We start from the raw sequence: 21,403 nt of genomic DNA, 5'->3' as shown, positions 1-21,403 counted from the left end.
ACACAGTGTGTATTTACATAGTGACACTGTTATGCTTTATCCTTTTCATATGTCACATGTTATCCTACATAAATCAGTAAAGTCTTGTGTGTTTTTTAAGCACTATGTCCAAAAATGGGTCGTAAATTATAGAGCGTCCCGAGAAGGAGACAGTGCGGTACTTCAAGCTTACGGCAAAACAGATTGAGGTTGAATTATTGACGAGAGTCATTTCTGTTTGCCTGTGGATGCCTGCCAGTGAGGGGTGCTTGCCACCAACTCTGTGTCAGTTTATTTTGAATATAAAGTATCTATATTAGTTTAGTCTAGATAAACTCCTGTATGTAAGATATGGATCTAAGAGTACAGGAAAGTCTCATGCTATGCCCTGATGTTGTCCTCTCTAGGTTATTAAGGTTGGTCCTCTGGGTCACAGGAAGAGGATCATTGCCTCTCTAGCAGAGAGACCCTATGAAGAGGCTCCATCTAAGTCCCGTCGTCTGTCTCCAATTATGGTAATGCATTTCATATTTTCCCACATTTTCTCTAGAATTCACAAAAATACGGTCAGCTCTAAAAGATGGAAGATGTTTTTATTTAAAGCACCAGCCAGACTGCAGCAGTGTTAGTGCTGCTATTTAACCACTGTCGACACTTATTCGATTAATAGATCAGATATGCTTAATGTGCTTAGTAAGAAGGATAGCTCTGCTCATACCCTTGATATAACACACATATTGTGTCACTCTTGTCTGTTATGAGATTTTTTTTTTTCCCTCAGCATGTTTAGCCTCGTTCCTGTGTGCTGTTATATTTTAGTTTATTTTTTTCTTACTCTACAACAATCCAGACAGAGCTGAAGTGTGAAGCAGCATGGCACGGTTGAGCTGTTTTTCTATACCGACATCATTTTGTGAGAAAATGGATCCTTTTTCTTTCTGCAGCGGAAATCTAATTTTGGAATGAGATTCTTCAATATCATTATGTTCACAACAGTTAAATACTGAGGGCTGATTTCCCAGGCAGATTAAACTGGGCTAAAAAGAATTGAGAATCTCCATGGAAGAGGCTCTTTTTGTCGAGGATTAGGCTTGGATGTAGATCAGGAAAACCAGCCTGTGTAGACAGTGCTTTCAAATCATTAATCTGTGTGTGTGTGTGTGTGTGTGTGTGTGTGTGTGTGTGTGTGTGGATGCGTATGGCAGTTCCATGACCTCCTATCCCAGACCACATCTCCCCTGAGTCAGCTGGACCCCTACACCAGTCGCTCCATGGACATGCTCCTTCCCCTGACCGAGTCAGATCGCAGGCGAAGAGGAGTCGACCAAGACTGTAGTGTATCTCTGCGTTCTTATAGCGAGAGGCCACGTTCTGTAGTGAGTGCCACCTTCTTTTACCTAAATGCTTTTCTCCAACAATGTCTGTAGCTTTCAGCAGATGCAGGAGCACAATCAGGCACAAAGAAATGACAAAGATGCAAAGAAAACAGCCTGTTCTCTGTTTCCGCACACAGAAAACCATTGACAATAAGTCAGTCAGATTAATTGCAAGCCTTTTCTACAAACCCTTGTTTGACCTTCAATCTAACATACATAATATTTACAGTATATTTAGTCTTCCTAGCCATAGGTTTGACATCATTTGTCTTATCCAGTGTCTAACATTTGGGTTTTTCTTGGTACTGAGGCTCATATTGTTTCCTGCTTGTTATCAAGTGGAAATAACTTTGGGGGTATTGGTATTTCGTTTTAAATAATCACATCACTCTGACCTCTTCTTTCTTTTTTAAATAAATAAAAGAAACAAATAAATAAATGCTGCCGAAAGTTAAATGTGTTGTGCTGGTCCGGATGTAAAACGAAGTTTTGCATTGAAGGGTGGATGTGCAGAGTGATTGATTAAAGCAAAATGTAACTAGAACCAGTGAAAAAAGCAGAGGTGCATTCAAGGTTGTTGGGTTTTTACATTGTATTTTTGCTGCGTAGCCAGGTCTAAGCAGAGATGTTCAGACATCCTTCCACTCAGCCACCTCCTACAGCTCTTGCTTAGTCCTTAATCTTGGAGATATATAAACTCTCCAGTATGTCCTGGGTCTGCCTGAGGCTCTCCTCTTGATTAGACATACCTGATAAACCTCAACTAGGAGATGTCCTGGAGATATCCTGATCAGCTCATACCACCTTGTGGCTCTAATCTTAAGGATGTGCTCAGATGTACGTAGAAAATACAGTCGATGGAAAGTTTTGGAAACCCACATTTTGGAGCTGACATTTTGAATCAATATAGTTGGAAAACTCAATGTCATATTTAATCATCTGTCTGATATTTTCTCCCTGTCCAAATAAACATTTGAAGCACTGCTGATTCTTAATGAACAAAAACTTGAGTTTATTTCTCATATATAAATATGTGTAATTTTACCTAATTAAGCTAATCTTAACTTCCATTAAGTCCCCAAACTGATAAATAGAATATAGAAAATATGTGTAAAATATAAAAAAAATAAATTGATGATCATTGTGATGAAGTAGTCTAAGGAAGAAAAAACAAAAAAGACATGAAGTGCCATTGAGCATTTTTTTTTTTTTAAATCTTTGTAGACTATTGTTTCTTCTTTAAGAGAAGAAACCAAGAATAACACAGTGATCAAATCTTAGCATTTGTTAAAGGTCAAACTACAACACAAACAGTGAAGCTGGCATAGCTGCTTTCTGACTCACTGAGGCCAATCTGGAAGCACACGGGAGCGTCCACAAATAAGGAAAGGGAATATGGTACCACTGCTGTATAAAAATCAATACTTACAATTTCCATAAAATCTTAGTGTGTAATGATCATCATAAGTATATTTTACTCTGACAGTGATTCATGAAAGCACTGAGCACAGCCTACACTGACCTTAAGGCCCAGCATGCATAATATTTATTAGTTTCCTAGCATAAAAGACTTGCATTAAACTGCTGACCAGACATCTGCCTTCACACTAATGTTCAGTGGTCAGAAACCCTTTACCTTGCCAACTTGATGGATGCACAAATTAGTATTTGAAATGAGTGTGGTTACAAAGATCCTGCAAAACATTGAAAAAATAGCATTTTATCCCCTTTAATATCTACAAAAATTGAACACAAGGCAGAGAATATTTTGTTCTTGGATCAGTCTGTTCTCTTTATTGCATTTAGCAGCCTGTTCATTTGCATCTGCAGGACAGACACAGCGACCGGCATAAAGAGTCTCGTCTAAACCTCCGGCCGCCGAGCCACTCTGCTACCTATGCCACGGTCTCCGCCTGGCATCACCAGCCTGAGAAACTCATTCTGGACTCCTGCGGGTACGAGGCAACAGTAAGTCACTTTTACTGTCTTCAGCATAGATGCCAGAATATGCTGTAAATATGTTATAGATGGACTATTAAACACTATTAAACAAGAAATAGTGTAGAACACTTTTATTCAAATACATCCTGTGCTTGCGATGGCCCGTCTGTGTCTGTAGTTGACTTCGTTTGCCAGCACCAACTTTTAAATCATTTTTTAAATTGTGTTTTGACTCTTTCCTCTAGTATCTAGGATCATTGATAATCAGGGATCTACGAGGGATTGAGTCCACACAAGATGCCTGTGCAAAAATTAGGGTAAGTATTTATCAATGTCCTTCTAAGAGCAAATGTAAAAGCCATCGTGGTAACACCCAACGCTTACACGTAGTTGGGGAGAGAGCTATAACTTTATGTATAGAATAACCAGTTAAACATACTTTTTATTTTAATTTGAAAAAATTGGTGGTATTTTCCCAAAATAAGGTTTAAAAAGCCTTTTTTTTTCTTACAGGTTCTTGCCGGTTGTTTTTTTTTTTTTACTACTTTAATTTACATTGTGGGCAAACACCATGCTAGTTCATGCCATCAATCCAATAATAAATAATTTTTTAAGTCCACTAAAATACAATAAAGTAACAACTAGATGTATCTGGCAGCAAACAGCTGAAACTAAACCTTTAACTTGCTTTCATGTGAGCAGCAATACTGTTGGTTCATGATCTGTGTTCAGGTTATTATAAAGGAGATGATCAGGCATATTGGTTCAAAAGAGCCGATGTTCGGGGGTTGGGAGGCAGTCGTCTGCTGCGACTGGTGAAAACATGAGGGGAAAGAAGAGAGAAAAAAGAAGTATGAAACAAGACAAAGCCTAAATTGTAATAACAATAACTGAAAAGTGTTTTTATCCGTCATAACAATTAATAAACTCCCCAAAACAGGCAGTGATTTTTTTTCTTTCTTCTCACTTATTCTTTTTGTATCTATTCCAGAAATCCAAGGACTCCAAAAAGGGTCCAGTTGTCATACTGTCCATTACCTATAGAGGTGTTAAGTTCATCGATGCAGCCACAAAGGTAATGGGAATTATTGATTATTGACCTGTCCAATGCAAACACTGCTGTCGACTTTCTCACTGTCCATTAGTGGTTGATTCCCATTTAGCGCTCACTTCATTCCTGTCTTCATTAGACTATAGTAGCAGAACATGAGATCAGGAACATCTCATGTGCCGCGCAAGACCCAGATGACCTCTGCACATTTGCATACATTACCAAGGATCTGAAGAGCGGCCACCACTTCTGTCATGTCTTCAGCACTGTGGAAGTGGTGAGTAACATCAGCCCTGTGATTGATTTAATAGAATTAGTACTATAAGCATAATACACTGTAATTATGCTAATATATTAAAAGAATCCACTATAGACAGCCCCATATTTTCATATCATTGTGGAACATTTTGCAAATTTTTGGGTAAATAAAGAAAGAAAACCAAAATGTCCCATTGTAGGACGTCATATATCCTGCAGTTAAACCTGCCTTGAGCATCCTATGGATTATTTTCTTGATTGGCTCATCAAATAGCTTGATTAAAGACCCACTCCTGCTATGCATGGCATTTCCATGCACAAGCACAAATTATGTTGTCATTTGAGTCGAAAGGTCTGTTAAAAGGTCAGCAGTGAGGTTTCATTTTTGGCAGCTCGACCACTGTGGGGGCACTTTAACTGCAGGGAAACATTTTTTGTTTGTGGGTTTGTTTTTGTTTTTTTAATGAACTGCATTGAAAAAGATCTTTACAGGACCAAAAAAACCACTGCTGAGCCTCGATTATTTATACTTCACACAGTTCCTCCATGCACAGAATGTCAGATTAAAAGCTGCTTTAGCTTTTCTCTGTAAATGCATCATATTTAAACAAGAGCCTGTGGATAATTATACAAAGTAATTATCCTAAAAATGTGAAGAGCAGCGCTTTTGTGTGCTGCGAATTTGCTGAAAACAAGTGTTTGCAAACCAAATTGAATAGTGGTTAACTCAAAACAAATACTGTAACACGTTCAGAAGACTTTTTTAGTCCAAGCTTTGTAGCGTAACTAATACAAGGTGCTTAGTTGTGTTTTTTTATGGAAATTAAATGTTTACTGAGCACACAAGCAAAGTGCATAAAGATTTTGTCTTTGTTGTGTGCGGTCATTTAAAGTCAGCTGTTAAAAAGTTGTTTATGCCTGCTTTGCTTTTCGTCACATATTTCAGTACAATGAATCTTTATTTTCCACTCACACAGACACAGACCTACGAGATCATCCTAACGCTGGGACAGGCATTTGAGGTGGCTTATCAGATGGCGATTCAGTCCAGGGCGAGACACTACATGCCTCCTTCATCTCTGGGCTCTGAGGTCATAGACACCAAAACCAGCCGTCCTGTATCTCAGTCCTGGAGCAGCATGCGAAGATCAGCAGTGAGTACCAGCCTATAAAACCTTAAGAAAATCGTGGCGAATGTGTGCATCTCTGAGTGCATTTGAGTGGTGAGGTTGCTCTACACGTTAAAAGGAAAGCGGGTGTGAAGGAACATACTTCAAAATAGGTAGACAGACCCTGTGACCCACTTTTTCTCCACTGCTGAACCCCTAATGGGCCACCTACAAAGGAGGATTTGCTGTGCGTGTGGTAGAAAGTGATGAGTCATTACTTTGCTCTGTGAGTCACTCCAATCAGAGGAGACTTTCTTTTTGTGCATATGTGAAGCGTGATGAATGATTCCTTTTATTTGTTGCTAACAGGGGGGTGGGAGGTGGTGTGTGATTTCCTCTGGGATTTTTCTAAGCTTGTGCACAGCCTCGTTGGTCAGAACCACCCGCTGCTTCCTCACTTCTGATTGAGTGTGCTGCATAAATGTTCAGGTATACCCTGAGCATTGATGTATTGACCTTTCAGGCTGCATATAATAAGCACTCAGTGATCACTGTCACCTGAGAGCGCTGCACAGCCGCCACTAGGAGCATGCACACACACACACTGCTGGACCACTTGCTTATTCAGAGACACAAATCACATTGTTTTACTACCTGCCTGCAAGGATAATATATGGAGTGATCACAGAGCTGCATAATGAGCCTGCTGGTTGTTTAAGTTTTAGATGAGAAGAGTGGGGGGGGGGGGGGGGCTGATTTCTGTCAGCTGCGATTTGTTTTAATACACTTCGCTGCTACCAAGTGAAGTGAAACAAAAACTGTGACAATCATGAAGGTTTCTTATGTATTTTACCTAAGAAGAGATTGACTGTTTGCTAAGCCCTGTCCTCTGTAGTTTTCATAAAGACAATATTTCCTAAAACAAAAAATATTTATCAACTGTTACTGTCAGGTTTTTTCCCCCTCTGGTTTTAAAACAAAAATATTGTAAAGGAATCTTAAGTATGCATCTCAAAATGAAAAAAAAAAAAGTCCAGTGTATGCCCATCGGCCAGATTCGTTAATGGCTGTTTCCCTTAAAGAAATCCAGTTGCGATTGGTCGGTGTATTTCTTACGCCAGGAAAAGCCCCACCCTACTATTATCATTAAAATACATAGTTATCAGAAATAATGCAGTGACTAAAACATATGTCATTAGATGACATGTATACATTACTGTTATTGGGTTAAATAGTACTCAATGACATGACATATTAGGAAACCAAAATATTTGAGTGTTTGCCCATTTAGTGTCAGAGCTTTGAAATGAAGCAGAAAATGGTAAACATAAGTGAAAACAACTGTTAAACCAGTGCGCTAAGACAGATTCAAAAGCTGCACACCTCTGGCTCAATTTCACAAACTTCGCCAGCTCATCATCTATGCACGAATATTTTTTGTCGTGTCTAAAGCTAGCTAACCCTAGTATTTTATCTGTGCTGTGGATAGAATATTTCTAAAAATGCTTTACAAAGCTTCCACTGTTAATTAGCGTGATGATCAAATGTTGCTTACTTGAGTAACTTCAGCTGGAGTGTAAATGTGCCCATATTCAATAAAGAAAAGGGCCTAGCCAGTAATGTTAACCTTTGACAGACCCCAGGATGCACTCAGGAAAGGAACAGTGCAAAGTGGATTTCTTAATAATGATGTATGTTCTTGAGTTTCTTGGCTTTGGGAATAAGTTTGTAATCTTTGGTGTGTTTGTTTGCTTTTTAAATTGGAATATAGGAACAACACTGATGCAACCTTCATAGCTATTTCCAGTATATAATTGCTTCACCGGGATCACTGACAAATATTGATATGTGAATTTGAACAATTTATAGAAATACTGTTACCCTGGACAGTTAATTTCTCAAATCAGATGCATGCACAGTTATTGTAGGTTTGTAGGTACTAAACTAGTCTTCTGGGCATGCTGCTGATTTCTTTAAACAGTAAAAACACTCGTAAATGAATTCCTCACACTTTGCTCCATCTTTACTATAGCCACATGCACGCCACTTGAGCAAGTGGAGAAATCCAACGCTTCACAGACCTGCCATATGGAGGGCCAAAAATGACACAAGTATAAATAAATACTGCCATGCCTAGCTGGAGCTACTAAGCTATAATTGGACCGTCAGTATTCATGGACAGGGTTAAGTAAACAGTCAATGACAAGAAAACTCAAAGATGCTGAGAAATTTGCCCTCTTGAGCTTTAAGGACAGATAATGAACTGCTCGTTCTGCTGCTTCTGGATTTCTACACTGTCTGTTTAGTGCATATAAATTCTCTGTCCCTCTGCGCTCTTCTTTTTTTTAACATGTCTTTATTCTTGTCTTCTTGGTCCTCCTGCTTCCCAGGGTGCCCCTCTGCTCGAATGCCGCTGCTGTCACTGTCACACGTGTACTACCCACCGTCCTTCCTTCCTCCCGTTGCACTCTGTTAGCCCTGGAGTCCAGGTCCTTCTCTTTCCTTTCCTCTATTCAATCCTTAATCATGCATCTTCTTACACACAATTCCCTCTCCTCTTTATTTTTCTTGCATCTGAGTGCTTCGGTGCACCTCGCCTCCACGTTGTGTGGTTATTAGTATTTCAACCATGAACCTCATCCTTTTATTTTCCCATCTCTCATCTTCATCTTACATTTTAGTGTTAAAATGCAATTAGCTCTGTGGTTAAACCCATTCGGGGACGAGCAACTCATTGATGTGATTTACCGTCTTTATATGAAGACTGTTGGCTAAATTATGCCAGTGTGGGTTTAGCCCATTGCGCCAATAACATGATGGCTGAAGTTGTTTCTGCTCGATGGTTTTAAACTGTTTCTCAATTCTTGTGTCTTTTTAAGATTTTTTCAACTGAAGGTGTCTTTCATAAGCAGGAAATTTCAGATTGCCAAACGCCTACATTGAGATTTTTTTCAAGCTAATTAAAAGTCAAATGTATTTCTAAGTAAATTACTCAGCGTAATGCATGTAGAATTATGTGTCTTTGCCGTTTGTGCTATGACAGTAGCCAATGGTGTAGAGCATGGTGCTTTTGAACTACTAATCAGCGTATGTTTTAACTCCCAGAGGGTCGTATTGTTGGTTTTACTGCCGCTGCTTATACAGGCTGAGGGTCTTTTCTGTCAGACATCATCCATGTTGTGGATTGAGCCCTGAGTGTCTGTGATTATAACATGATCACTGGACTGTACCTCTAATCCACATGCACGTGTGTGAGCTGAGGACTTGTCAGTGTGGCGCAATGGCCTCCACTGCCACACGTCTCACGCCCTCCTCTCGTCCCTCCTCCCTCCCTCCCCCGGCAGATCGACCCCCTGGAGATGGACCCAGACATGCAGTCCCTGGGCAGCACCACCTGGCTCTTGGACCAGCGGGACGCCAACAGGCGCCCTGTCAGCACCAAGTACGAGACCACCATATTCTGAGGCCGGACTCCCACAGCCGCCCCTCTGCACCCCCCTGTATTTTCCTCTGCCCCTGCATCCGGTTCTCTATTTATCTCTCACACTCACACATATATACATGTGAGCCCCGTGCCTTCTCACTGTGATGGTATAGCATCCCTCAGGGCTGCCTACTCCTGCACCCTCCTTTGCCCTGCCCAGCGACCCAAACCAACCTCCTACCTGCCATGACAAACACTCCTGCGGCTCCCCCATGCCTCCCCAACACCCCCTGGCAGCCTCCGTCGCCTGTTGCTGCTACAGCCAATGGCGGAGCTCTGGAACGGATGATCCTGGACTGATCTCATTTTACAGTGGCCCCGCTCTCTCAACCAAACTGCCTCTTCCTCCTCATCCTCCTCTTCCTGACAACTTGCATCTGCCTCCAAATCCCCGATAGCTCCCAGAGGTTGCATCTTTATTATTCGTCCTCTTTCAAGCCATTTTTTTTTTTTAAAAATTGATTCTCCACAGACAAAACAGGCATGCTCATTTTTTCTCTTGCTCTGTCTAGACTTCACACTGGCTAAAGGCAAGTTGAAGTATTTCCAGAAGTGTTGAGTTTATATTATTTTAAAAATGGTTTTCTGTTAGACGTTTTGGGAAATATGTCTAGCAGAGAATTACGTCAGGATATTGACAGTCTCACAGGTGTATAGTTAATATAAAGCTGAAACAGAAATCACACAGGCTACATATCTCAATAAGCACATTCACCAAAGCATTCTCCCACTGATTATTGACAAATTTCAGCTATTTAACAAATAGCTAAAGAAACGGTCTAATATTATTAGATAGGTTAGATTATAAGTATACTGCACGTTTTAGTTTTCACACCAGCCTAGACACAGGCGACCCCTCCTCTCCCACCCTGGCAACCTCCAGTTACTAGGGGAAAAAAAGTGTAATGGTTGCTGAGGTTATTGGGGTCACTGTGAAATTGGTTGCTAAAGCCCATCGTGCAACTTTCCTTGCGATTGTTTTGGTTTCCAGCAGATTGCCACTGGTGCCCGTTGTTCACATGGAAGATGCCAACTCATCTGCAAACACTTGCTAATTATGCACAGAGTGACCATTCATTTTCAAAGTAAAAGGTGCTGTTGAAATGTGTTGCTTGCATGAAAAGAGCAATTTTTACTTTTGAAGGTGAACAGTCTCCAGTTTTAGTCTGCAGTGCACTTCCTAAGGTTTCACTACCACTCGGGAAGTAGCTGTGGCAAGTGTTTATAGACAAGTCACCCTCCTTGATGTAAAGTACAGGTGAACTTGCAGTCTTGACAACCAGTGCAATCACAAGCAAGTTTTTGATGCAGCTCCATTTTAGCAACCAAGTTCACCCAGCAGCAGCCAGAAATCTCCGCAACTAGTCGGGGATTAAATATTTTCCACTAACGACCCGTGGTTGCCAGGGGGACCAGTCTCTAGACCTGTGTGACTGAGGCCTAACTGAGATGTGGGGTTTTTTTTTCCAACCTAGCTTTTGTTTTTCCATTCAGTTTAAGTTAACTATAACAACCTCAGTCCACATCCCAAATTTCAAAGTTCCTCCCATCAGGGTCCACAGATTAGGAACCGCTGGGTTAAACAAGCCACATCGTTAGGGAGCTTTAGTGGTGCTGATTGTGTTTCATTTTCTAAAGGCAGGTTAGCTAGTTATAAGATTGTATGCCAAACAGATTAAAGCATTTCTACTTAGTTTATCCCAAAAGTTGGTAAATGTCTGTGTTATAGCAACCAAAACGAAAAACACAACCAAAAAAAGAATGGCTTAAATAAATTCATACAATAAAAATAAAATAAAAGCAAAAACTACTGAAAAGAAAGTTACATTTTCAGTTCAGTATCGGTTCTTGTGGCAGCTGAGCTTAATTAAGCAGGTGCTCTGCTACCTGTAAATCCAGTCAGCTCCATATTAAATGTACAGTTGTGTCCCCTTGCACAATTCCCAGCAAGCATATTCTCCAAAATGTTAACTTTTTCTTTATTGTGTCTTTTTGGTATCACACAGATAGATTTCAAGTCTGTAGCTTATATTTAGTTTTTTTTATTATTATTATTATTAACATATCTTTTTCATTTACACAATTGTTTGGTTGTTTTGCCTCTCGACAGTTATAATTTTTTTTCTTTCTCCATCTGTAGCCTGTCCTGTCTTACCAGGCATCTACCACTGTGAAGCACTATGAGGAGGCTGCTTTGATAGCATGGGATGCAAGATGGACAATTAATCAATGAAAGACAAAACAGCAACATGCAGCAAACAACTTGTGTTTTCTTTTTGTTGTTGTTGGGGTTTTTTCTACGCATTTGTACAATACTCATAGAAAGACCACAAGGAATCGGTCACGAATCTAATCACTGATGTCTGGACTCAAAACGGACCAAAAACTGAGACCTCGTAAACTCACACAAATACACACATACACACCCAGAAGGACAATATCAAGGACAACAGCCTTACTTCATTACGGTTATCTATAATCAACTAAAATCCCCTGACCTGCCCGAACACCACCACCCAACAACTGCACGCCTCCACCCTGCTTCTAAAAGACTTTAAAGGCAAAAAAAGAAAAGAAAAAAAGGCAACACTTCTTATTTCCTGCTGTATTTAAACTGACTGTGACTAGCTGGGATGACGTTGATGCAGAGATGGTACAGTTTTTGTCAGGATGAGTCTTTGCTCTGGCCTTGTACTGCCCAGTGCCTCTCAGCAGTCGTGGTAGCACTGAGAGCCTGAAAATCACAGCTTCTTCTTATTGTCAGTTTAAACAAAGAAAAAAAAATGAAAAGGAACACTGTGTTTAAAAACATGGCACTATCCCTTTGTTTTCTTTTTTTCTTATGGTGCAAATTTGACATTCGTGGATTTTTGTGATACTTTTTGATAGACGGGGCATAACTGAAATGTGGGTTGGGGGGAATGATTACGAAGGGATTGTAAAGAATCCCAACATTACTACCAGAGGCAAAAAAAAAACCATAAACAAAACGTAAACAAAGTTTAAAAAAGAATATTGGGTGTATTAATGAGCCTCTAGCACAATCTGATGCACATATCCCGTCATAGCATCTTATTATCATGATTACTTGAGTAGGTATCCATGCTGTTTCACTCCAGTTTAGAATTAGGTACAGTACATGCAAAGTGTGTTACTTTGAGGGGGTGAAAAGATTTTATTCCACTACATTTAAAGAGCCAAATCTAAATGTTGCTCTGGTGTCGTGTTAATGCGAGTGGATTTGTAATGCTGAGAGCGTGGTACCATTTTTGTTTTTCTTAAAAGATTTTCCTCCTGCACTGTGACTGAAAAAAAAAGGTCGTCGTGAAGTCGACACATATCTGTGGGTTCTCCCCTGTGTGCACTACCTGCTGTGCGTGCTGTATGCCTTGTTTCTGTCTGTCCTCATGGGAGTTTGGACTCTTACATCATTGGCCACTGTCCTTGTTTTTTGTGTGCTGCGGGAGAAGTGAAGGATTGAGCTCGTGGAGGCTGACTGATTTTATTTTTTTTATTACGGTGTAACCGGCCTGCGTGCGGTACCGTGGCTGTGTCATTGCCACTCTGTTTCTGACTGTTAACTGTTAGCTTCCACTGACGATTGCATGTTGGCAGTGTGTTTGTGTTTTCGTACCCTTTGATGCACTTGGCCTGAGCAGTCTCTCTGTATGTACCGTAGCAGTGTCTCGTCTCCTCTCACTCACCTGCCATTCGCTTTTTACGTTCCCTCTCCCCGTCACACGCCAACTCAGCGCTTCACCCTCATTTCGTTTTGCCATCGTCGTCCAACATTTTGTCACGTATGTTCTCCCATTCTGTGTGTCACCGAAACAACCTGCTCTATTATGGATGCACAATATAAAAGCATTACACTTAAATGAGCAGCAAGCTATTTAAAGCAAGTTTTGGTGGCATGATATCGCTGTGCATGTAACCGCTCTTTTTAACATTGGTGTTTTCCTTGTGTAGCTCGCCCCAGCGTTCAAGTTTCCGGATACCAAGCTGTGAGTTGAAGGGGAGCAGCCGATGCGAGTGTGTTTGTGTGTGTTGAGTTATAGCGGGCAGAGCAGTGTGAAAGAGCTAGAGAGAAACTGAGAGGTAAGCCTTATGCAATGTGCAGGGCCAAACCAGCGCTTACTCTGACATTTAGATCTCACTCCGTATATCCCCTGCTCCTCCACTGCCCCTGAGATGAATCCCAACACAGACTAAAAGGTAAACCGGTAGTCCCACATCACTGGCTAAACAGGACCTGTGTATCACTCCTGTCTTGAGAAAGGTCACTCAGAAAGGTCAAGTCTATTTCCTGGCCTCCGTGTGACTTTCTGATCTTGTTATGTAGGTACTGTAATGTTTAGAGCACTGTAGACTATTAATGATATAGACCATTAATGAGCATTTCTATTGATTCAGGTCTATTGAAAATGTGGGAATTATTATTAAAGGGTAACAAAATGTAGAGGAAAAGAAAAAAACTGTACCAGCATACAATGCTTTGCCCATGTTTCTGGACAGAGTATGGTTTGTCAATGAAAATGTGATACTGTTTCAAATTTCAAAGCAATATTATATTAATGACATTAAATAATACAAAGACTAAAGAATCCCTCTCACGTCTGTTGTCAGCATTGATTTCTTTTATATGGCTGAGTAGTTAAAAGCAGAAACATTACACCAGCTGTTTAAAATTTAAAGTGACAAATACAACAAACATGGTAATTAATGTACAATTATACTTTCACTCTTTCTCCTGCCAAAGAGATTAGTGGGTGGTGCAACTTTTTATTCTAAACAAACGATTAGCCCCCAGTCTCTGTTTCTCTCATTTCTCTAACTGCATTCAAGTCAGAGCCAAGCATCCAGGTGCCTGGTGAAAACACACACACACACACACACATCAGTATTCAACACAGTAAACGTAGCATTTGCACAACATGAAGAAACATTTTTCTGTCAGGTATATGTTTATCAGTTCTGTTGGGACGTATAGCAAAGTCAAAGTTAAATGAGAATTGCCTGTCCTTTTTTTGCATGTTTTTGCTAACCGTATGAATACAATTCTTCAAAACTGGCATTGTTTTAGAAATGTTTTATTTTAGCTACATTCCAGCTATGGGTATACATTTAATTTAAATAGAAAATGAAAAGCTGACTCTTTAAAATGCATGTTGGGTCATTCTGCATAGCTCTCAAACCTAGCAGCTCAGTCACACTACAGTAAAGCAGGAAAAAAAATTGCCCATTGCTTTGTGTTTGAATCCATTCGTTTATTCAGTTTTTGCAACTGGAGACCGATTGACTATAGTTGTGGCGACCAAGTGGTCAACCAGAGGTTGAGCGTGTAGCACCCTAAACCTCTGGACAAGCACACTGGACTGCAAGACGACTGCATTGGTCACCGATAATCGCCAGAAAGTCAAATAATTGCCATTTAATTTATAAACGCAGACAGACTGGCAAACAATCTGAGTTAGTCTACTCCGATGAGTACAACCTGCCTGCTGTCCTGCAGCAACTATGTGAGTATTTGAGGAGGAATTTCAAATCTATGAGGGGCTTGCTGGGCCCCACTGAATATAAGTTAATGTCGGTTTCTGTTTAATGAGAATTCCTGAAGCATTTGAGATTTTCACTCATTTATCACATTTAATTGCTGTATTTTCACAAATGCAATGTTACTGCGAACTTAACTCCAGTCAGCCACAAACTGATAGTGGACTGGCTGTGCTGCAGTAAGATTCCAACGTGATGCAATAATTTTGGTCGTGTCATGGTCTCCTACCACTGCTTTACCTAGTGTGACTGTAGCATGAAGTATTAGAAAACAACAAAGCAACACTGGAAAAAGTTAATATAAACTTTATCTTTACTGAAATTGATTGACTGAATATAAAAGGTGGATGTAGATAGGGGTGGATGAATCTGATATTTGGATCTGCTACCAATGGGTCCTTCTGTTCAATTTAAATCTAGATTTTACTGAATTAATTTCATTTCTGTGTTTCATGAGTCAAAAGCATGGAAGCTAACATGGAGGAAGCTAAAAGCAAAGAAATAGGAGTTTATTTATGACTTATAAGTTAACTTATTTGCTGAAAAGCTCAGACTCGGATGCTTTCTCTATCAGCTTCTCTCTCTTGTTTGCTCACTCTCGCTGGTCCTCACTCTTGTTATGCTCAGTGTAACACTTGTTAAAAAGCTTTTATTGCATTACTACAGTAACATACAGTAACATGTTGTCAACTCCATGTGGTATTATTTCATCTCATGTTTCTGTTATTGGCTTTACCCCACGCATGCATAAAAGGTGTGCTCACAGTGACAGCAGGTAAAGGAGAAGTTCATTTGAATTTCATTTATATAGCGCCAAATCACAGCAGTAGTAGCCTCGAGGCACTTTGAGAAGTGTCACTGTAAAGTATGCAGTGGTCACTCGCAGAGCTAAAATAAGACTAATTTGAATAAATTAGACGCATAACATTTTATTTATGAAAAGTATATTTGAAAGTATAATAAGTCTTTTATTAAAAAACAAATACAAGTTACCAGGTATCGTATCATCACAATTGGGTGCATCACTAAGGTAGCGACCAATGAAATCACCAACTGTCTGCTTCTGCATTTATAATTATTATTTATTGTATGAGCGGGGGGGGGGGGAAACTGTATAGTTGTGACCAAATCTGTTTTTGTACCAAGATTGTGGATTAAACATGAGAGTCAATGGAGACACAAGTGGTCACTAAAGGAACTGCAGTTTTTCCTCACTTGTACACTGTCTGACTTTGACTGCTTCCAGAATTGGCCCCTGTTGGCCATTATAAAGAATCTAGGTTTAAGCCGTTTATGCACTGGCTTTACTTTATAGACCCCAGGGCTATGTCCATCTTTTTTATACAGTTTGTTAATGGGTTACAAAAATAGTGCCAGAAGCAAATAAAAGGGCACAAATTGGTTTCTGAATACTTCCTTTGCTTGTTGGCAGTCAGCTATAGCTCCAAACAGTCACTCCAAACATTTGAAATGTTAGCGTGTACATACATTTAAAACAGGACTCTTGTAAGCTTCACTACAATAACATGTAATGGGGGAAAAAATACTAAAAACCGTATTAGTATTTTTTAAAAAGAAAAAAAAATACAGATTTTAAAATAAGACCTCTTTAGGATTTAACTTATCCCATTGTATGTGCATCCTGTAACAGTTTTTTTCTGAAATATTGCTTAAAATGTAACAAGGTGAACGATAATTTCTTTCAAGCTCACGTGTTTTCATGTCTTTGAATGGCTGGTGGAAAAAATATATCACTTTGGTATTTGTTTAGTAGCACATACCCGCTCCAATGTCAACGACTGAAAGAAACACAAGTATATTTTTGATTCAAGAAGAAAAAAAATAAAATAATAAAAATATTGAAAAGGTGCATGCTGTCTTTGGTAAGTTACTCATAAACATTTTTCAACATGAAGAGCTACATATTAAAGCTTAAGTATTATTTACAGACTCATCATATGTTCTTTGGTGCTCTGATTTCTAAAACCATTCACATTCAGCGTCTTAAAATGGCTAAATATAATAATTATAGCTTTCACCTGGGTCAGAATTACTAAAATTTCTTTCACGTGTTTGTTTTTTTCAAGGCAGTAAATATGTATAAGGCAACACAGGATTTTGGTTCTGTGCCTTTGTTTCTTTAAATTGCCTAAGAATGTAGCTACAAACTGAAAGGGTCAGCCTCAGTTTAGCGCGAGTCCTCCCCAGCCTCGGCCCCTACTGGCTGGAACAGCAGTTTCCTGAGGATGGGCGCATAGAAGGGACCAAAGACTGTTTGGTTGAAGTGGACGATTCGCCCAAAGGCCGTCCCCAGCTCAACTAGCTCAGCACTCAGCAGCCCGAGGGGAGCAGGCAGCTCTGGACTCCTTTTAGCAGGGCCGCCCCGCAGCGTGTCCTGGAGGAAACCCTGTACCCTTTCTCCTGTTTGATGGAGAGAAGGAGGGAGAGAAGTCAGCTCTGCAGCAGCACACATCCAAGTTTAAACAGAGATTATCTAAACTCAGCAGCATTAAAGTGCAGGAACATGTACTTATCTATCTTAATGAAAATATTTTTCCAGGACCGCTTTTTTTTTAACCACTCTGTTTGGCCAAGTTATCCTAAATTTTAATGAAGTAAGAACTTAACCAAAAACCTGATGCCTTCTCAATGTCTTTGAGGACACACTGGACATCATGCCAACATATGCCAAGTTTTCAGCTAATAGCTCTTTGGAATCATCTTGTTGTTTATAGATTCAACTGAAGACATGGGAACAGGCTGCTAATAACAGTGTGACAAACACTGGTTTGTCCCTTAAGTGCTTATTTGAATGACTCATAAGTCAGGTTCAAGTGGTTTAACAAACAAAAAATATTCCTGTGAAAATGGTCAGGTACAAGGAGTGGACAGAAAATGAGTGGAAAAAGCAGGCAAAAGTCAAAGCACACGTTCAAAAGACCTTCAGAAAGCGTGGAGAACCATTGCTCAAGACCTCTACAATAAAGTCTGGCTTTTTGGAAGCAATATATAAAGAAATACAGAGTAGATGCTCATCTGTATTATAAATATTTTAATCTTATAATATATAAAATACAAGATAATATTGCTTTTTAAAAAGAAGGAAAAAACATATGCAAATACTCTGTAGTTTTTATAATAAATACTTTGAGGATTTATTTTTCAAGGAACATGATCTGCGTCAACATCCTGATATCACCATGGTCTTTCTTGTGACATTTTACACAAATAAAAAAGATCAAATTAACTGATTAGTTTAATCTGTCCATTGAAAATTGTGATTCTCCAAACATGAGTTTTTGCTACGTAAAATATACTTCTTTTAAAAATGTTTTTCCAGTAACGGTAGTCTATAATGGCCATTTTTTCCACTCACACCTTACAAAACGTAAACAGCTGACATTATATAGTAATACACACTGATGTCAGTCCAATATGTGGATATATTTCATTTCCCCCATCCTGTCTTACCTATAAGCACGCAGACTGGGTTGTTGTGTTTCCACAGCTCAGATATTTGTCCCTTCAGCAGATCCTGGCTCTCCTCCGGCAGGGCTGCTCCTCCCTGAGTAGCCAGCGCTTCAGACATCTGCTGCAATACTATCTCCCCAATCCCCAACAAGGCCCCCTTCAGGTCAGCTTCCCTGTAGCACCAGAAACCGGCATCAGACCAACCATCAGCATTCTTCATCAGACATATATTGTCTCACAGGCCTACGCATCTATGCACAGGAACTGATGGAAGTAATAAAGGAGTTCTCCAAGAGCAGGATTTTGATTAAAGTTCCTCTCCTGCCCATTGATTAAACTCCTACAAACTCATCTTTGTTTTTCACAATTACACATTTGTTTCCATGAGTGCACTCCTTAAAATGGCTTAAATATAATTCTACACCCTTGCCTCTTTTTAGTAGATGCGTATTTATGAAAATGCAAATTAGTGTCGTCTTCTGTGTCCTCTCACCTCGTCTGCTGCTTGCCTGCTGCTGAGGCATATCTGCTTTGCTCTGACAGTTAACACTGAAAGACTACTTTCTGCTATGCAATGATAAAACTAACGTAGGAGTAATTGAGCCACAGATGTTTGACATGGAAATAGATTTTGAAGAGCAAATGCCAGATTGTCTGGAACTCAATTTTTCAGAACAGCTTCTACAGTGTTAGAAATTTTAAATTAGAACTATTATCCTCATTTAGACTCCATCATTTTAAAGTTGGGGAAGTTCAAAATATTCCTTACTCCACTTCTACTACTTCTACTATCTCAAACAAACAGTGTTAGCTCCTCTAACTCTAAGACCACGCTCCCTTTTAAGCCAACTTGCTTCTGACTGGCTGTCGCTGTCAAACAGACGGTTTGAACAGCAGGTAGGTGGGGCTTCTGTGCTCACAGGCTGCGCTGTGACCATATTAAGGATACCTGCTCTTGTTGACAAAATTTAGAGCCAGAGTTTAAAAAAAACACAACAAAACAAACCAATGTCTGACAAAATTGGAGAACTTGCCAAATATCAAACATTGTTTGTATTTTTTCAAGAAAACATCACAAAATAATTCAAACATTTTTTTTCAAATCTATGAAATTGATTTGAGGTCATCTTCAGCCATGGCGGAGATATGCGGTCTAGGACTGCTTTATTTTGAAACTCTGGTCATGTTTAATATTAGCATCCACCATGGTAACAGTATATGCATAAAAGACAGTCAGGTAAAACAGATCCAGTTCATAGAGTTCATAGATGATCTGAACATTCAGGCTTGATTATAGCTGATAACTCCTCACAAATGTTAGATAAACCTCGTACCCCTAAACAGCTCTAACAAGTTAGCCTCACCTCGCATGCTGATTGGTTCAGTTTTTGAAGTTTGTCAACTATGAATCCAGGCCAAGTTTGAGATATTCATTGTTACAACACACCAAAGCAAAAATGTTCAACCATGGCAATGGCTTCTAATTTTGCTCAGGATTTCTCTTCTGGCGTTTAAATAATGCCTTTTATTGCAGCTCGGACCAGAGTGCAAGCAGACCTCGAACATTACAAGCTGCTGTTCCACATTTATCCGCTAATCATGACACGCCCTCTCTTGAACAGAAAGAATGAGGTTAGCTGGATCTGTCCTGACAAGCTAGTTGCCTCATGTCACCTCCATTGGTTTCTTTCTCATACAATACCTGTTCCCTGTGACAGCCAGTACATGCATCACCACATCCTCCTCTTACCTTGTGTGACTGCCCTCCAGCAGGGCAGTGATGGACTGCCTGAGTTTACCTACAAACCCCTGCAGGGAGAAAACGACGCGGCCGCACTGAGCGTTAGTCAAGAGCAGCACCGACGCCTCCAGGACCAACATCTGGAGCCGCTGACCAAGAGCATCCAGGCGGGCCCGATCCATCAGGATGGTCTGTGCGTGGAAGGCAGATTGGGGTCACAAGGGGGCAATGTTTTCAGCATAAATATGAAATCAATACCTCAATAAAGAGTCTAATGGTTATAACCCTAAATAAGATTGTGAAGCCACAGGTAATTGATGAATTTCCAGGGGTCATAGAGTATATAAATGCAAACTGTCATGATTCATCAATTATATTAATGCAGCGTCTAAAATCAGTTCACATGCTTTTAACCAGTGAGGAGGAATGGGTAGGCAAACTGAACATTCCCTCATAATCAATAAAATATCACTGGGTCCGATGAAAAGCATGGGCGTGATGTAATTTTTCAGACGGCAGCTGACCTCAGGATATTTCTGGTCCTGTGGGTCCCAGTGGAGAAGACGTATGTAGGCCCGGTTGAGGACAGCGGTGGGGCTGAAAGGACCGCGGCTGTCAGGACCGGGAGAATCAGACTGCGCCTCACACGGCGACACCACCTCAGACGCTGCTGCCTGGAGCCAAGCAGTGGTATTGTCCAAAGAATCTAAAGAGAAGTGACAAATTATAAAATCATTAAGAATATACAAAAAAACTGAAACTACACAGATGAGACTGACTAAGTGAATCATGGATTTTAGTGGCTACTGAGCGAGAGAGAGCCATAGACTGTTCATTAAAGATGGATGTAGCCATGGTTATGTCACTGTGGCTTGTCAAGCCTCGAGCTGAGCATTTTCACCATCCCCATTTTAGACTTTGTGATGATTGAGGCGGAGATCGACTGAGAAACTGAGCAATAACTCCATGCAACTTAAAGCATCCCCTGCTTTATCATCAATTTTTGAACTAATGAGACCATCATTTAAAAAAATAAACATGCTCTATTCAGTAGAAACTAGAAACTCATGTAGGGATTAGCTGTGAATTCATACTTGAGTTATTTTGCTAAAACTGCGTTTACCTTGTATGTGTTTGCACTTATTATTTACATATTTAAATATGCACCTTTAAAGCACAATAATTTCTTAAATTTACCTCTGTGGTTTTCCCCACACCTACCTTAGTCTAAGACTGTGGTGCTCTGTTAAAAAGTCAATCATCTCCATCCCACTTTGTCTTTTTATGAAGAGTAATCTATCAGCATATATTGACCTTTTATGTTACATTTGCAATTTACGGAGCCCCCCAGGGGACATGGGAGAAAAAAAAATTAGGGAGGAAAAAAAAAAAAATTAGGGAGGAAAAAAAAAAAATTAGGGAGGAAAAAAAAAAATAAGA

General features: G+C 39.9%; 2 protein-coding genes across 7 annotated transcripts in view; one reads left to right on the top strand and one right to left on the bottom strand.

The window, feature by feature from the left end:
- Positions 1–15,018, top strand: part of anks1ab (ankyrin repeat and sterile alpha motif domain containing 1Ab) — a 64,577-nt gene extending 49,559 nt beyond the window's left edge. For 2 of the 5 annotated variants that reach the window (XM_005917932.2, XM_042219006.1), the window contains 10 exons: positions 387–494; positions 1,185–1,355; positions 3,186–3,323; positions 3,542–3,613; positions 4,288–4,371; positions 4,487–4,624; positions 5,583–5,759; positions 8,105–8,203; positions 9,059–9,156; positions 11,339–15,018. In XM_005917932.2, coding sequence (XP_005917994.1) covers positions 387–494; positions 1,185–1,355; positions 3,186–3,323; positions 3,542–3,613; positions 4,288–4,371; positions 4,487–4,624; positions 5,583–5,759; positions 8,105–8,203; positions 9,059–9,156; positions 11,339–11,372 — 1,119 coding nt within the window. In that variant the 3' untranslated portion in view covers positions 11,373–15,018. Of the gene's footprint in view, positions 1–386; positions 495–1,184; positions 1,356–3,185; positions 3,324–3,541; positions 3,614–4,287; positions 4,372–4,486; positions 4,625–5,582; positions 5,760–8,104; positions 8,204–9,058; positions 9,606–11,338 lie in introns of all 5 variants that reach the window. The other 3 variants (XR_006054188.1, XM_042219005.1, XM_042219004.1) reach the window with 3 other exon arrangements.
- Positions 15,019–15,664: 646 nt separating this feature from the next.
- Positions 15,665–21,403, bottom strand: part of LOC102313404 (T-complex protein 11-like protein 1) — a 13,155-nt gene continuing 7,416 nt past the window's right edge. For both annotated transcript variants that reach the window (XM_005917935.3, XM_005917937.3), the window contains exons 7-10: positions 20,488–20,669; positions 19,973–20,154; positions 18,223–18,395; positions 15,665–17,172 (exon numbers count right to left, since the gene is read on the bottom strand). In XM_005917935.3, the coding sequence (XP_005917997.1) occupies positions 16,940–17,172; positions 18,223–18,395; positions 19,973–20,154; positions 20,488–20,669 (770 nt within the window). In that variant the 3' untranslated portion in view covers positions 15,665–16,939. The remainder of the gene's footprint in view (positions 17,173–18,222; positions 18,396–19,972; positions 20,155–20,487; positions 20,670–21,403) is intronic.

This window comes from Haplochromis burtoni, unplaced genomic scaffold (genome assembly GCF_018398535.1).
Source record: "Haplochromis burtoni strain Fernald_Lab_line unplaced genomic scaffold, NCSU_Asbu1 Contig_26, whole genome shotgun sequence".
Classification (NCBI taxonomy): domain Eukaryota; kingdom Metazoa; phylum Chordata; class Actinopteri; order Cichliformes; family Cichlidae; genus Haplochromis; species Haplochromis burtoni.
This window is presented reverse-complemented; position numbering and strand designations above follow the sequence as displayed.